General features: G+C 37.5%; 1 protein-coding gene across 2 annotated transcripts in view; it reads left to right on the top strand.

Annotated features, from left to right (window-relative positions):
- The window catches only part of MED12L (mediator complex subunit 12L), a gene marked incomplete at its 5' end in the record, with an annotated part of 320500 nt that overhangs the window by 262466 nt on the left and 43379 nt on the right, over nucleotides 1–14655 (top strand). For both annotated transcript variants that reach the window (XM_079705501.1, XM_079705502.1), the window contains 10 exons: nucleotides 111–252; nucleotides 1899–2019; nucleotides 2405–2506; nucleotides 3206–3319; nucleotides 6529–6728; nucleotides 9703–9891; nucleotides 10517–10591; nucleotides 10708–10898; nucleotides 11720–11881; nucleotides 14023–14134. In XM_079705501.1, the coding sequence (XP_079561627.1) occupies nucleotides 111–252; nucleotides 1899–2019; nucleotides 2405–2506; nucleotides 3206–3319; nucleotides 6529–6728; nucleotides 9703–9891; nucleotides 10517–10591; nucleotides 10708–10898; nucleotides 11720–11881; nucleotides 14023–14134 (1408 nt within the window). The remainder of the gene's footprint in view (nucleotides 1–110; nucleotides 253–1898; nucleotides 2020–2404; nucleotides 2507–3205; nucleotides 3320–6528; nucleotides 6729–9702; nucleotides 9892–10516; nucleotides 10592–10707; nucleotides 10899–11719; nucleotides 11882–14022; nucleotides 14135–14655) is intronic.

Raw genomic sequence — 14655 nt, forward strand, 5'->3', positions numbered from 1 at the left:
TCTAAGAAATGACCGCCATGTTTGATTATATTGAAATTATGTGTTCATTAAGTTTATCATATGTATTTCTCTTTTGTTACTTTCTTCTATATTCTTTTTCTTCTTTCTAGGATTAATGACATAGCCAATTTCTCCTCCGAGCTGACGGCCTGCTGCACTGTTCTCAGTTCAGAATGGCTGGGAGTCCTGAAGGCTCTTTGTTGTTCTTCAAACCACGTCTGGGGGTTTAATGATGTACTTTGCACTGTAGATGTAAGTTTTCTTTTTCATTTAAAAACTCAACTGTGCAATTAAATATTTAGCTAGTAATTTTTTTTAGTTGACTCAACTATTAACTGAAATATTGTAAATTATTTTTTCTTTCTCTCCCTGAAAGCAATAAACCAGAGTGTGGTTGCCAAGAATAAATAAAGGGAAAAAAATCAACATAAAATAGATAGCCTAATCTAGAGTGGAGATGCCAAGAGTTTCCTTGTTGTTAGCTGAGATTTCTTCTGTATGGTCTCCTCAGAGTGGTTTGTTCATAGTTTTTACCAAGTGCCTTGGGTTCCTCATGGCATAGGACGTAATTTAACTAAAGCAGTTTGCATTCTGAAGACAACCAGTTTGTTTTCTTAGAATGAAAAAAAAAAAAATCTAAGAGTATAGGTTCTTTTGTGTGGAATCAGGACATCCAGGCTCAGATTCAGAGGGGTGTCCAGTCTTTCTTAGTGAATAGTGTCTGGAAGCTTATGAAGAGATATCCTTTATGGATCACAGATATCCTCGGATAGCATATTGCATCCATGGTGTGTGAATTTCTTAAAAATCCATCTGGATTCTTTATTTCCGCCTATCACTTCCATCACTTCTTGCAGTAATTTGTGTTGCATATTAGTATATCTCATGTATAGAAGAACTTTATCATTTTAAAAACTGGCTCCCCGTTGAAGGATTATTTCCTAGTTCTGGTATCTGAAGACCAGGTGGACAATCCTACTCCATTCTGTGGGCACCTAAGATGTAAAACTCATATCTGTGACCTGCTCTTCCAGACAGAAAAAGACCCAAATTTTTATCTTTAACGTAGTTCCTTAATCTCTCAGTTGTTTTTTGTTTCACTTTACCTCTGCTTGTTCCCTCATTTGTAAAGTTGGAATTAATAATAGTATGAACCTCACAGTGGTGTGCCCTTAAATGAGGTGATCTTTGTAAATCTCTAACCGTAGTCACTGGCATATAGGACAACTTAATGTGGAGGCTGCTATTACAGCTGTTTTTCTTATTATTTTCTGTCAAAGTCTTGTGAGATCTGTAAAGGGTAGAGGTTTCCACTCTGAATGAATTAATTTTCCTCCTCTTTCTCCTCTTTCATTCTCTGTCTCACTCACCTTCACTCTTTCTTCTTTAAATTTAGGAGTTGGGTGGGAATTTTCAAAGTTGTTTTTAAAACTGATTTAATTATATTACAAAATCATTATTGGTTATTCCCAAAAGGGGCTCTAAAACATTAATAAGGCTTGTTTTTCAATTAGGGGAACCTCCTTGTTTTCTGTTGCTTCCTAAGGGTCTTACCCTGCAACACTAGATTGTGCTGCATTCTGCTAAAAAGGCTTATTTATGCTGCATCTTTCAGGGATTTCTCGATTCTGCTGTTTTATTGTTTTGTTTTTCAGTTACATATACTCAAGCTAAAGCTTAGTATCTTCTTAAAGCATTGGGGGTGTGGGTAGACCTCATTCTTCGTCTTATAAAGTAGAAGGAGGCCTAGAGGATAATAATTATAAATCATTTCACTCTACCGGTTCATTTTGGGATTTGAGATCTTATTCGTATTGCCTACATTCTCTTAGATATTAATCTTAGATGTTACTTAAAAGGGTGTTAGGTATTAAAACGTGTCAATGTTTTTCTTGAAGGTGAGTGACCTTTCATTCCATGATTCATTAGCTACTTTCATTGCTATTCTGATAGCACGACAGTGTTTCTCCCTGGAGGACGTCGTGCAGCACGTCGCTCTTCCCTCTCTCCTAGCCGCAGGTAAGGCTGCATCCAAGAACGCCGTCGGTTATTTCATTGTTGTCTTGGTGCAGTGGTTTCTAACTATTAAAAGGCAGTGAAAAAGTAGAATTTAAGGGAACATGCATTGGGCGGTGATATGGCATCAAGGTAGAGATGGTAGAATTTATAATAGTTATTCCAAACAAAGTCACATGGATCCCAATGGAAGAGGTTGGAAATGACACTTTCAGAACTTGCTTTTAAGGAAGGATTCAGGTTTCTCAGAAAAGCATAGACCGTGTCTTACTTTTTACCGTAAGGAGCATGTATTTAAATTATTCCAGAAAATTCAGCATAATAGAAATGTGGAAGACGTGTTCTTGAATATGTTAGAAAACTTGCTTTTAAAATCCCTCTCTCCTAGCTTGTGGAGATGCAGACGCGGAGCCTGGGGCGAGAATGACATGCCGACTCCTACTTCATCTCTTCCGAGCTCCCCAGGCCTGCCTATTACCTCAAGCAACCGGTGAGCTGACAGCTGAAATAGCTCTGATAACACTTTCATTTGGAGCCGTATGCTTAAGTTGACCAAGTAGGCTGTCCATTCTGTAATTTCCTTCCTGATTTTGGTGGGCTTGCTTTGAGGCGATGAAGGCATGGAGTATGGCCATTGAGAGGGCTGTCAGCACCTTTCATGTAGGTAATCTCAGGATGTATTGAGAAACTCACATCAAGAGTTAATAAACAATAAAAATAACTCTTCTCCTCAGCCAAGCCAAGCTGGTGGGCAGCATGATCCTCCAACATACTGTGTGTGTTGCTTATGAAACACACCATAGCAGTTTAGGGCAATGGTGATGCATTTATTCTTTTACTAAGGTGAAAGGAATAAGGTAAGAATTCTAGGGGTGTTACTGCATTCTTTTCCTAAAGATCATTTCCACGTGTGTGTGTGTGTGTGACAGAAGTGGATAAAAGTCCTCCTAATTTTTTTGATACATCTCTCTAAAGAACAACACCATTGTCTTAATATTTAAAAAGAAAATGTTAAGTAAGGAATACTGGCAGTGTTTCTTAGTGAATCCATGAAGCATCAATTAAAGCTAGCTAATAGCAATTAAGCGCCCACAGTCTGACAATGAAAGGCCCTGCTGACTGTAAATGGTTACAAAAGATGGTTAATGATGGATATGAGACTATTAAAGGTTTGTTGTTTTCCTCATAGGCAAACCTTTCCCCGGAATAAGATCATCCTGTGATAGACACCTCTTAGCCGCTGCTCACAACAGCATTGAAGTGGGAGCGGTGTTTGCTGTCTTAAAAGCAATTATGATGCTTGGTAAGACTATCCTGGCACTCAGCTTGGTTAATCACCAGAAACTGAGACAAAATAATTTGTATTCAGGTTTAACTCTAATTAATATTATTAGAAACATATTTTTGTTTGTTTGTTCTCCTGGAAAAATTAGTTGGCATTTTCCAAGTTCATGTTCAGTTGGCCTTGGAGGAGTCTGTCCCTTATCTACAATTTTGGGGGAATTTAAATATAATACTTTTTTTGTGGCATTTTAACTGCAGGATGTCTCATTCTGATGTACTATAGATCCTTAGACCCACAGGGTTGTTTTGACTTCATTTGTTGGCAGAAGTCACGCTTTGTGATGGACACAGTCGATTTGGTAATCTATCTAAAGGTTTAAGTTTCATATTATATTCTAGGACTAGAGCACCAGAAAATCTGGGTTTTAATCTTAGTTATTCTGCTTCCATTGTGACCCTAGACAAGTTTATGTCCATCTGCCTTAATTTTTTTCATGAATGAGGTGATAATTGCAATGATATTGATACTGTTGATAAATCAATATTGGATATCACACTTTTGTTTTCATTTAATTTGTAATGTCCAAGACATCCTTATATCTTTATTGATATTTATTCTCCAGGAGTAGTAGTATTGTCTTTTCTGTTCATTTACAGTGCAATTCCTTAAGACATTTTTATCCTATAAATCATTTAGGATTTGAAAGATTAGGAAGTCTTGAATTCACACTGCCTAATTTCAACTTTGGGCACTCTCTTATGTTCTTGACTAAATAAAAGTTGTCTCTAATGTTCCAAGGGGGCTTCCTTTGACTGGAACTAAATTTACTGAGTGGATAGGAATTGTTTTAGATGAGTCTTAAACATGTTTTAGAATATACCCTGACCCTTTATACTCCTGCTTGAGAAGTGTTATTTGGTGATGATGAGGAAGCATAACAGGGTTTTCATAAAACAAACTACTAAAAGTTTGCCTTAACACACACACACACACACACACACACACACACACACACACACACATTCCTTTTGCAATGCCCATGGGTTTTGTAGTAGAAAGGGAAAGGTAGAGCCACACGGAGGGCCACACCCTCTCCTCTGAGCTTGTAATATTGTGCAGCCAACATTAAATGCTCATTTCAGTCAGATTTCTCTACTCTGATTACGTTTGAAAGGAAAGCTGGCTGGTCAATTCTATTTAATAAATATATGTACGTACCATGAAGTCAGGGACTCACATTTTTGCTGTGGTATCTCTTATGCCCATGAGAGAAACTAAATAGTAGGTTTTCCATACACGAATGTTGGAAGTGTGAATGCATAAGTGATAGATATTTTAATGGCAGAAACCAAGACACGTCCCATCTAGACATTATCCCCTTGATTTGTAGGACTGGTCTAATTCCAAGTACAATTTGCCAACCTCTTTAAATATCCAGATAACCATATTTTAATCTCAATGCATAATCACCTGTTTATTTTTCTTTGATTGCCTTTCCTTGACCTTTTTAATTGGCCCCAGTTCTTGGTAGATTTTACAGCTTCCTAAGCAATGGAGGGTTCTTCAGGTCTGAGAAGTCAGGATCAGGCTAGTTGAATGTCATCAGACCCTTGGACCAGGCAGTCCCTGAACACTGTGTTTGTTCTATTGTCTCTACCATTACAGAAGGTTCTGGCACAGCCTTCCAGACCTTCTCTGTCATCCTAACATCTAAACTGAATGAGGATCTCCTAGACTAGGACTGGCAGAGGTGTTTGTTTCTTTGTTTTGTTTTTGCAGTTTTATCTACCTCACCATGTCGTTCTCAATGTTCTCTCAAGTCCTATCCACTAGGATCTATTTTGAGTTAGGGAGATAGGGTTGTTTTATAGAATCTGGATTCTAATTTCTGTAGTAGTTTACCTCAAGGTGTGGAAATAGTTGTTTATACACCTAAGGTTGGAAAAAGCATGCTAAATGTTGGTACATGTAGAATTTGGTCTTTGTTTCAGCTCCTGAAGAGCTCTGTTGAATTAAATAAACGTCTGTGAGTGGAGTGAACTCGGTGCTTTTTTGTATGAGTATTTGAATGAGAAATGTATAATACGTAATAAGATATTGATGAGTTGAAATGTATTATTTATTCCTCCCCCCCTTATGATTTTATAAGCAAATATTCACTAAGCAATTCTGATTTTCTGAAATTTTTTCAGCACAGTCAAAACTTTTTCTTGGTTGACCTGTGGGTTTTAAAAGGCTTTTTGCACTGACCCGACCTTGGTTTCACTTACAGTGAAGCAGTGAGGGCCTCATCTAAACTCATTTGTTGGTTCCAGGAATTTTTCCTGTTCAATGCTTATGATCCTGTCGGTAAACAGGCAAGAGTTTGGAGGCTCTGTTGTCATTTGGCAATCTTTATTACCAAATTATATTAATTTCTCACTTTTAAAATATGACAATTACTTGTCTTTCATGGCTAGAGAAGATTTCTTATTTCCAGCTATTCAACCATTCTGCTCAGTTCCCCTCCCCGGCCCCAGAACTTTGTAATGAGGAAAACACTTTCCTGAGCTTCGTTTTATTGAGTGTATTAGAGGTTGATCAGGTGAGGTTTTGTAATTTGGATGTTTACAGAGAGGAAAGTGAAAGACATGGGTTATTCAATGAATGCCCTGTTTTCCAGGGCTTCCTTAGTATGCATTGCCCTTTTCCATTCCCAGGGAAATAAATCTCTCTTGTCAAGAAGTTGCTAGTAAGGTGGGCTAAGGCAAAACTTTTCTCTTGACCTATGGATAGAAAATAAGTCATTGTAAGAGAAGAAATGGAAAAGGGACATCTAGAAGGGTGAGTAACCCATTTTTTCCTTGTCTATAAGTCAAATGAATTTGAATACGTTCATGCTTGAAATATCGGTGAAATCAATGTTCTGTGATTATTAAGTGTGATTCATAATGGCCTTGCCAAGTTTGGTGAAAGCATACTTAATTCTGTAAACGAAATAAAGAATGAGCCTTGAACATGTTTTTGTTTGTTTGGTTGGTTGGTTTTTTTTCCCATGTCTGATGAAACTTCTCAGGGTTCTAGCATTTACTCTCTCAATCCCTTCTCTCTATTGCTGAACAACTGACTATGCAATGATGATCCCATTCATATATTTTAAATCCCTGAATGCTTGCCTCATTTATTTCCCAAATATTTGGCAATATTTTGAACGTCTATGATTTTGCTTTTGTGATTCTGTTATTTAGGAGATGCCAAAATTGGCAGTAACAATGTCAGCTCTTTAAAGAATGATGACTTCACCATGAGGGGTTTACGACGTGATGGAAATGCTGATGATATCTGGACTGCCTCACAAAATTCAAAATCCTGTGGGAAAAGCATTTCCATAGAAACTGCCAATTTAAGAGAATATGCTAGATATGTACTGAGGACTATTTGTCAACAGGTATTCTTCAGATTTAATTTGCCTTTAACTTTGAGTATGTAACTGTTCTTTGGAGAGAAATGCCCAATATTGTAGGAAACTTGTACATATGTGGTCCTCTTTTTCCTGCTAACTTTATTTTGAAATAATTTCAAATTTGCTGAAAAGTTGTAATAATTATAAAGAACTCTAGTATGCCTTTTATATGGATTCAGTAATTTTTTACATTTTACCACATTTGCTTCATAACTCTATTTGTGTGTGTGAATGTGGCCTCGTATACTTTTAAATTTTTTTCTTTTTACTGAACCATTTGAGAGTAGATGGCATACATTATTCTTCTTTACTTTTTAATATTACAGCATTTATCAACATAACCAAAATACAGTTATCAAAAGTAAGGAAATTTAGCATTGGTATGGTAATTTTTTCTCACCTATAGGCCACATTCCAGTTTTGTCAATTGTCCCAGTATTGGCTTTGTCTGAAGTTTCCTGTAGAGTAGCTTCAGGTTATGCTTTCCTGGCCAGGATACTGTAGAAGTATGTTACATTCTTCTCAGGTAATCACATCTGAAGGCAGATGAGCTTCATTTGCACCTCACTGGAGATGTTAATTTTGATCAAGTTGTCTCCATTGTATGGTTTTTTGATTTTTCTATTGTATAGTTATTATTTTTTCCCTTGCAATTAATAAACAATTTTGGGGAGACACTCTGAGACAGTGCAAGTTTTCTGTTCCTCATCAAACTCCCCCACCTCACATATAGCATCCATTTTGATTCTTGTCCACACCAGTCTTTACTACAATGGTTGCAAAATGGCTTTTCCCGACTCTTCCACTCCCTCCACATTTATCAGTTTGCATTCTACTCTAGGAAGAGCCTACCCTTTTCCTCCCTCCCTCCCTTCCTTCCACTCATTCATTTTTTTTAATATAGGTTATAATATACTGTCCTCAGTTATTTTCATGTTCAAATTATCCCACATTTGTCCAGTGTGAATCGATCTTTTCATGCTGACTCTTGTGTTATTTTGACACGTCTCTCTCTTTTTTTTTTTCTTTTTAAACAAGTATTTTCTTACTTTCTGGCCTATCTTATACTGCCCTGCCCCAGACCTGGAATTACTCATTCCTTCATGGAACCCTGGTTCCATTTAGTAGAGGATGGTATTTAGAAACCAAGATCCGAGCACTATGTGTGCTCATTGCTATGCGCAATGTGTGTTCATTGCTTCTAGGCCCTTTCAGCAGACAGATCTAGGGGGAAGAAAACATCCATGTACATAAATGTGTGTGTGTATAATCATGAGTTTATACCGATACCTCCAATTCCAATCAAACTGCACAAATTTTTGTTTGCATTCCCTCATTCCATATTAATACCGCCTTCTTCCACAGTAAGAACCCTGGCTACCAATAACATCAACCATTTACTCATTGGTTGAATTCTACAAAACACCTGAAGTAGTTTCAGAATTACTACACCTATACCACTATGAAAACCAGCCTACTAAAAGGAGTTGAAGATTTGTTTGTAGCTCTTTTTTCCCTAAGCGTTTACAGTATTATGTTAAAAAGTTATTTGACCTTTCTCTTTCAGTGTGGATATATTATTCACTTGAAATAGAGTTGATTTCACTTGGTTTTGTTTGTGTTCAGTTTAGATTTCTTTTTCTACCCTAGCTCTGTCTTTAGAGTAACATACTTCCAAAGGTCAAGGAGCAATAGTGTGTATTCAGAGAGATGTACATCTCCCTCCCTCATCTTTTCTACCCTGGGTTCCTCCCTGCCCTAGGTGATCAATTTCATTATTTCTGGCTTTTCTTTCCATTTTTTATTAAATTCTCCTTCCTTCTATAAAAAGGCCTACCATATATACTCTTTTTCACTTTGCTATAGATATAATGTTGACAGGGTCATGTTTTTCTTAAGGTATACTGTAACCGTGGTAAAAGTTAGCTATTAGTCATATAGATGTTGAGAGTGTACTGAGCTGTGCATTGGTTTCTAACTGTGGGTACACATTGGAGTCACCTGGAGAGTTTTAAAAAATTTTTGATGCTTAAAATATTGCTGATGTCTGGGTAGCATTACCTGAGATTGATTTAATTGCTCTGATATGGGGCCTAGGTTTGGAAGTTTAACAAACTCCCCAGGTGATTTTAATGGACAGCCAGCATTGAGCCACTGATAAAGTGGTTAAGAAACAGGTTTCATCAGAAACATCTCAGTTCAAATTTGGCTCTAGTACTTCTGATGATTTCTTACCCCATTTAGTACAAGAATTTGCCTTTGAAAAAATGATGAAGAAAAGCTGTTTAAAAGAAGTTTAATTTGGTGGAAACTCCCCAGAGGTCAACTAGCCATATGCATCAATAGCCTTAAATTTTTGCTATCCTCCTTGACCCAGCAATTTCACTTCTATGAAATTTTCCTAAGAAAATAATTGCACAGAGAATAGATGTGCACAAATATTTATTTACAATGGTAACATTATTCATAATGATATCAAAAAAGGAAGACAATTTTCTAAATGTTATACTATGTCCTATCTATTCAGTGGAATATATTATAGTGCATTCCATAAACATGAAGAATACATATTATAATATAGAATCACTACTGTTATATAGCAAGTTAAAAAAAATGATTACAAAACATTACTTAGAGCAAGGCCTTATTCTCCAACTGAAAACACATACCAGTATTTTCTTTATTTCGCTCTTTCTGCCCCTGCTTTATTTTTTCATATTTCTTTTTTTGCATTCCTTTTTAAAAATTTTCTATAACCAAGATTCTACTTTGTATTTTTAAGAAGTCAAAATACTAGAAAATTTGCTTGTAAGCCTTTTCCCTCCCACTTTTTCCATCTAATATTTTTTAAATTGGAAGATTCCTGTCCACTTTCTATTGTGCACCATGAGTTTAGTACATATTACGTATACCTATTGAAAGTCTCTGCCTGTCCATATAACTGCCGCATTATTTTTAGGAATGGGTAGGAGAACATTGCTTAAAAGAACCTGAAAGATTATGCACAGACAAAGAACTTATTTTGGACCCTGTGCTCTCAAATATGCAAGCACAGAAATTATTGCAGCTGATCTGTTATCCTCATGGCATTAAAGAATGTACGGAGGGGGACAACCTTCAAAGACAGCACATTAAACGCATTCTTCAGGTGAGCGGTAATAATGTAAAGACTGTGTTTTTGTCATTGGACACATTCTTTGTGTTTATAGCAAGAGTTACTGCGCCTCTTTTTTTTTTTTTTTTTTTGTCATTGCTAAGTAATTCTTAACTTCAATTAATTCTATTTTTGGGATTTGAAAAATTGGGATTTTTATTCCCCCACTTTTCTGTTTTGTGTAATTGCCACACTTTATTGCTGGGTAGTACAGATACTGCAAATTGTGTATAACCATTATATAAATATTGATATGTTAAGTCAGTACTGTGTTTACATGAGAAATTAGCTTTGTAGAGGGACTGTCTTAAGTATATTATTAAAAAAATATCGAAACCATTTTTTTATGTGGTTGGTTAGATAGATTTTGGGAGAAGACATGTTTGCCTTATTCATTTACAGTGCCTAGCTGAGTAAGGCACATTATTTTAATGTTCCTATTTATTTCTTTGTGTCTTTAATGAGCATATGTAATAGACTTGGAAGCCTTTTGAGTCATATAAATCCCTTTATTGTGTGTGATCATTCCTCTGTTTCTTGAGAAAGAGAATAGTGTGAGGAATTATTATATTTTAAAACATGTTCAATATTCTTAATGTGTTAACTCCATTTTCCCCAGAATCTTGAGCAGTGGACACTGAGGCAGTCCTGGCTGGAACTTCAGTTAATGATCAAACAGTGCTTGAAGGATCCTGTGAGTATATATTGAAAGCATGTATGTGTATAAAATTTTATGAAAAGCAAATCCACGTTGGTGTTTGAGGATAAACTAAAACACATGTGTGCTGGTTTTCTTGCGTCTAACTCCAGGGCTCTGGTTCAGTGGCTGAAATGAACAACCTACTGGACAATATTGCCAAGGCAACAATAGAGGTATTCCAGCAGTCGGCCGACCTGAACAATAACTCTTCTAATTCGGGTATGGGCCTCTTCAATCCAAATGGGATTGGAAGTACCGATACGAGTAGCACAAGACAGAATGGAATAAAGACATTTCTAAGGTATTTTTTTCTGTAGTTTTATGAGGCTATCATTAATTTTTCACATGTAACCGTACATTTTATTCTCATAATGCAGTTATTTTTTTCATAAAGCTGCAGGATTGTGAAGAAAATAATTACTTGTAAGTGTACATTATCATTATTTAATATGTTAAAGGGCCATGCTGCTGGGGTGGGTGATATCTTAGTATTCTAAATATTAGGTTGAGCAGGCCCCGACTCCTTGGAACCACAGATGACATTCAGGACAGAAGAATTTCTCTAGTGTGCCCTGAGGCTGCTCTATTCCATGGTATTCCTAATATGTTTATTCCTAAGAAACACTCTGCCATCTTTATTAATTGGCAGATTTGCTCAAACGATAATCACAAAAGGCAGATAGACCTGTATTTCATCATTTAAGTGTAAAGTATAACTAGTGAATTTTGAACCTTTAAAAATTGGTTATTTACATGCTTAAACGTAATCAGAACATTTCATATTTTAATCATGACAGAAAAGTGTATCGCTTGTTAGACGAAAGGACTGTTACTGCTCAGAGAGCCAGAATCATAGAAAAACACTTTTCTAGATTTCAAAAAAAGTTTAGTTATAGTATCCTCTCAGAACCCCACCTTTTATTGCTTTCCATAAGCATGACTGAAAAGTGTGTGCAAATGTCTGGTATCTGGCAAGAGGAAAGATAGTATAGGAGTAAAAGGGGGAATGTTAGAATAATCTGTGTCTTGTGCATAAAAGTTATGCTCTGGAGTTTCTATTAGAACCGTGAGAGCAGAGAAAAAGGATGCCTCCTTGGGTATAACATCTTTTTCTGATTTTAGTTCCTCTGAACGCAGGGGCGTGTGGCTGGTAGCCCCCCTAATTGCTAGGCTGCCGACTTCTGTGCAGGGAAGAGTGTTGAAAGCTGCTGGGGAGGAGCTGGAGAAGGGACAGCACTTGGGTTCTTCTTCCAAAAAGGAAAGAGACAGACAAAAACAGAAAAGGTACGTCTGGAAGATGTGTTTCTATGTGAGAATTTAAAGAACAGTCGAGAAAATCCAATGTTCTACAGATGTACAGGCTCATTGTACTCAGAGTCCATTGAAATTTCATCTTTATATGGAACTGAGAATATTCTGTTAGGCAAATCTCTGTGCCTCAAAGATCCCAGATTGGGCTTCCCTGGTGGCGCAGTGGTTGGGAGTCCGCCTGCCGATGCGGGGGACACGGGTTCGTGCCCTGGTCCAGGAAGATCCCACATGCCGCGGAGTGGCTGGGCCCGTGAGCCATGGCCGCTGAGCCTGCGCGTCCAGAGCCTGTGCTCTGCAACGGGAGAGGCCACAGCAGTGAGAAGCCCATGTACCGCAAAAAAAAAAGATCCCAGGTTATAATATTTAGTACACTAGCTCTCAATTCTGCCTGTGTACCCTAATCACTGCTACACTATTAAAAATACTGACTTCAGACCTGCTGAATCAAATCTGGATATCCACTTGGTCCCTGTATTCAACAGTTCTTTTGTTGTTGTTGTTATTTTTCTTGTTATTTAGGTACTTATGCTTCAGTTCCATAGAATAATTTATGATTCTGTCATGCTGGACCCTGAAATAGTTACTAATCTTTTTAACATTTAGGACTCTTGTTCTAGTCTAGATATTAACTTATAAGCCTCCAAGTTGAATGTTTTTTAAATTTTATGCCCTAGAAAAGGTTTCAAGTAATGTTATTGGATAACTGACCATGTTACTGAGAAAGACCATAAGCACACTCTAATGTGAAACCATGATGAATTTAGTGCCCCGGGAGTAAAAGGAAATTCCTAACATTGAAAAACAAAAATTCTGAACATACAGGTTTCTTGCCCCCTAATCAGTAACATTTTTTAGTAGCTGCCATTTACTGAGCCCTTATGAAATGCCAACCTCTGTATAAAACTCATTATACACATACGTGGAAATCTCACAGCAATCATATGTGATAGGTGCTCTCATTATATCCTTTATAAAAGATGAAGAAACAGAGGCACTGAAAGGTTAAGTAAGTTTCTCAAAGACACACAGCTAAGGAGGTGCAAAGCTGGGGTTGAAACCCAGGTGGTCTGGCCTCTGAGTCTGCGCTCTCCTTTCTTAACTGAAGTATTGGTACCTTTTGGTGTTGACCTAGCTTTGCGTGTATTGCCGTTTGGTGGTTTTGTCATCTTTGCCAGTATTTATTAATCAACCAGATGACTCAGTTTTAATTCTCACAGTCGATTTGCTAATGGGTGATGGCATGTACATTGCCACAGTTCCCACAGGGAGCAGAGATGGTGTGTCAGAGCTTGAAGATGGCTCTTCCCAAGTGAGTCTCTGTCAGCTCTGCCAGTGTAAGATGAAGCAGATGGAAATATTTTGACCTCAATCTCATTTTAAGAAACTTTTCCTTTCCGGTGTAGCAAAGTCAGTTTGTCAGTATGCTTTGTCAGTTGTTCCTGTCATGGAAGAAATACTACCAAAATGACAATTGAAAATGGATTTTTTATCAGATGTCTTAAAACCACTTTACAAGTCAAGCCTGTGCGATGTGGCAGAGCTGTGCACTCGCTCACTAGCAAGCCTTCTGGTGTTGGAGTGCTCAGACCTCAGTGCGCGCCTTACTTATTAGCTGTACCCATACCCAGCTCTTTGGTCTTGAGAAATGTGCTGAAAAACAAAGCAAGCAGAACAATCGTATAGGCCTATTTCCTGGACCCTAAAATACGAATACTGTGTAGGAGAAGTTTAAATGTTTTTCATCTTATTCTGTGTATAAAGTGATATTCCTCCTGATGTGTACCTTTAAATTCAGTTTACTGATGGAAACTACACATTCTCTTCTCCCTGCACCCCCCGACACACTCGTATGCAGTACGAATTTATGCTAGTTTGCGAATTCCTTCGAGGGCAAGAGAACATATTAACTTATTTAGAAGTATTACAGTGACTTTTAACCATATTAGTTAGAGACATGATTTAACTTTTCAAGTAGTCCTGGCTATTAACTACTCCCCTCCCTTTTGTAACAGTAAAATAGATAAGAGCCAATAACCCGAGGGCAAGACATCAATGTTGCACGTGAAGTAATCCTTTCTTTCTAACTATATCTGCTATTATTACTTCCTTTGTAGTATGTCTCTTTTGAGTCAACAACCATTCCTCTCACTGGTCCTCACCTGCCTTAAGGGACAAGATGAACAACGAGAAGGCCTCCTAACATCTCTGCAGAATCAGGTTAACCAGGTAAAGTACAGTAGAATATTGAGCCAGGCAGGTATTTTCCTAATGGCATTCATTTGTTTTCCTTTCAAATACTGAGCTTAAACTCAAATACTGCCCTTAAAATAAGGGCACAACATGTTTTGATTAGAAGCAGGAAAACACCATCCATGCCCCGTTCTCCTACCTGGCATTCTAGTCACCATGAGATTAACAATAGTATGATATTAATTATGTGTTGGGTGAATGTCTGTAGACTATAAAAGTCACATTTTGCAGATTGCCCATAATTTTGTCATATCTGCTCCTCTCCTGACCCTGCCTCCCGGGAGAGGTCCTGGAGCAATCTGTGTTGCAGGGGACATTGTAGTATGACAAAGGGTCCTCTCTCCAGTTCCTCTGCTGGGCTTGCATGTAGCAGGCAGGGTCTCAGCTTGAGCTATGTAGGTTCAGAAACTCAATTTTACTGCAAGAGCCAGACTGATGCTGGTCAAGTGCACAAGATACTCATTTATAAATCAGAAGGCATTTTGGTTCATTTACAA

Source organism: Hyperoodon ampullatus (assembly GCF_949752795.1).
Source record: "Hyperoodon ampullatus genome assembly, chromosome: 5".
Lineage (NCBI taxonomy): Eukaryota > Metazoa > Chordata > Mammalia > Artiodactyla > Ziphiidae > Hyperoodon > Hyperoodon ampullatus.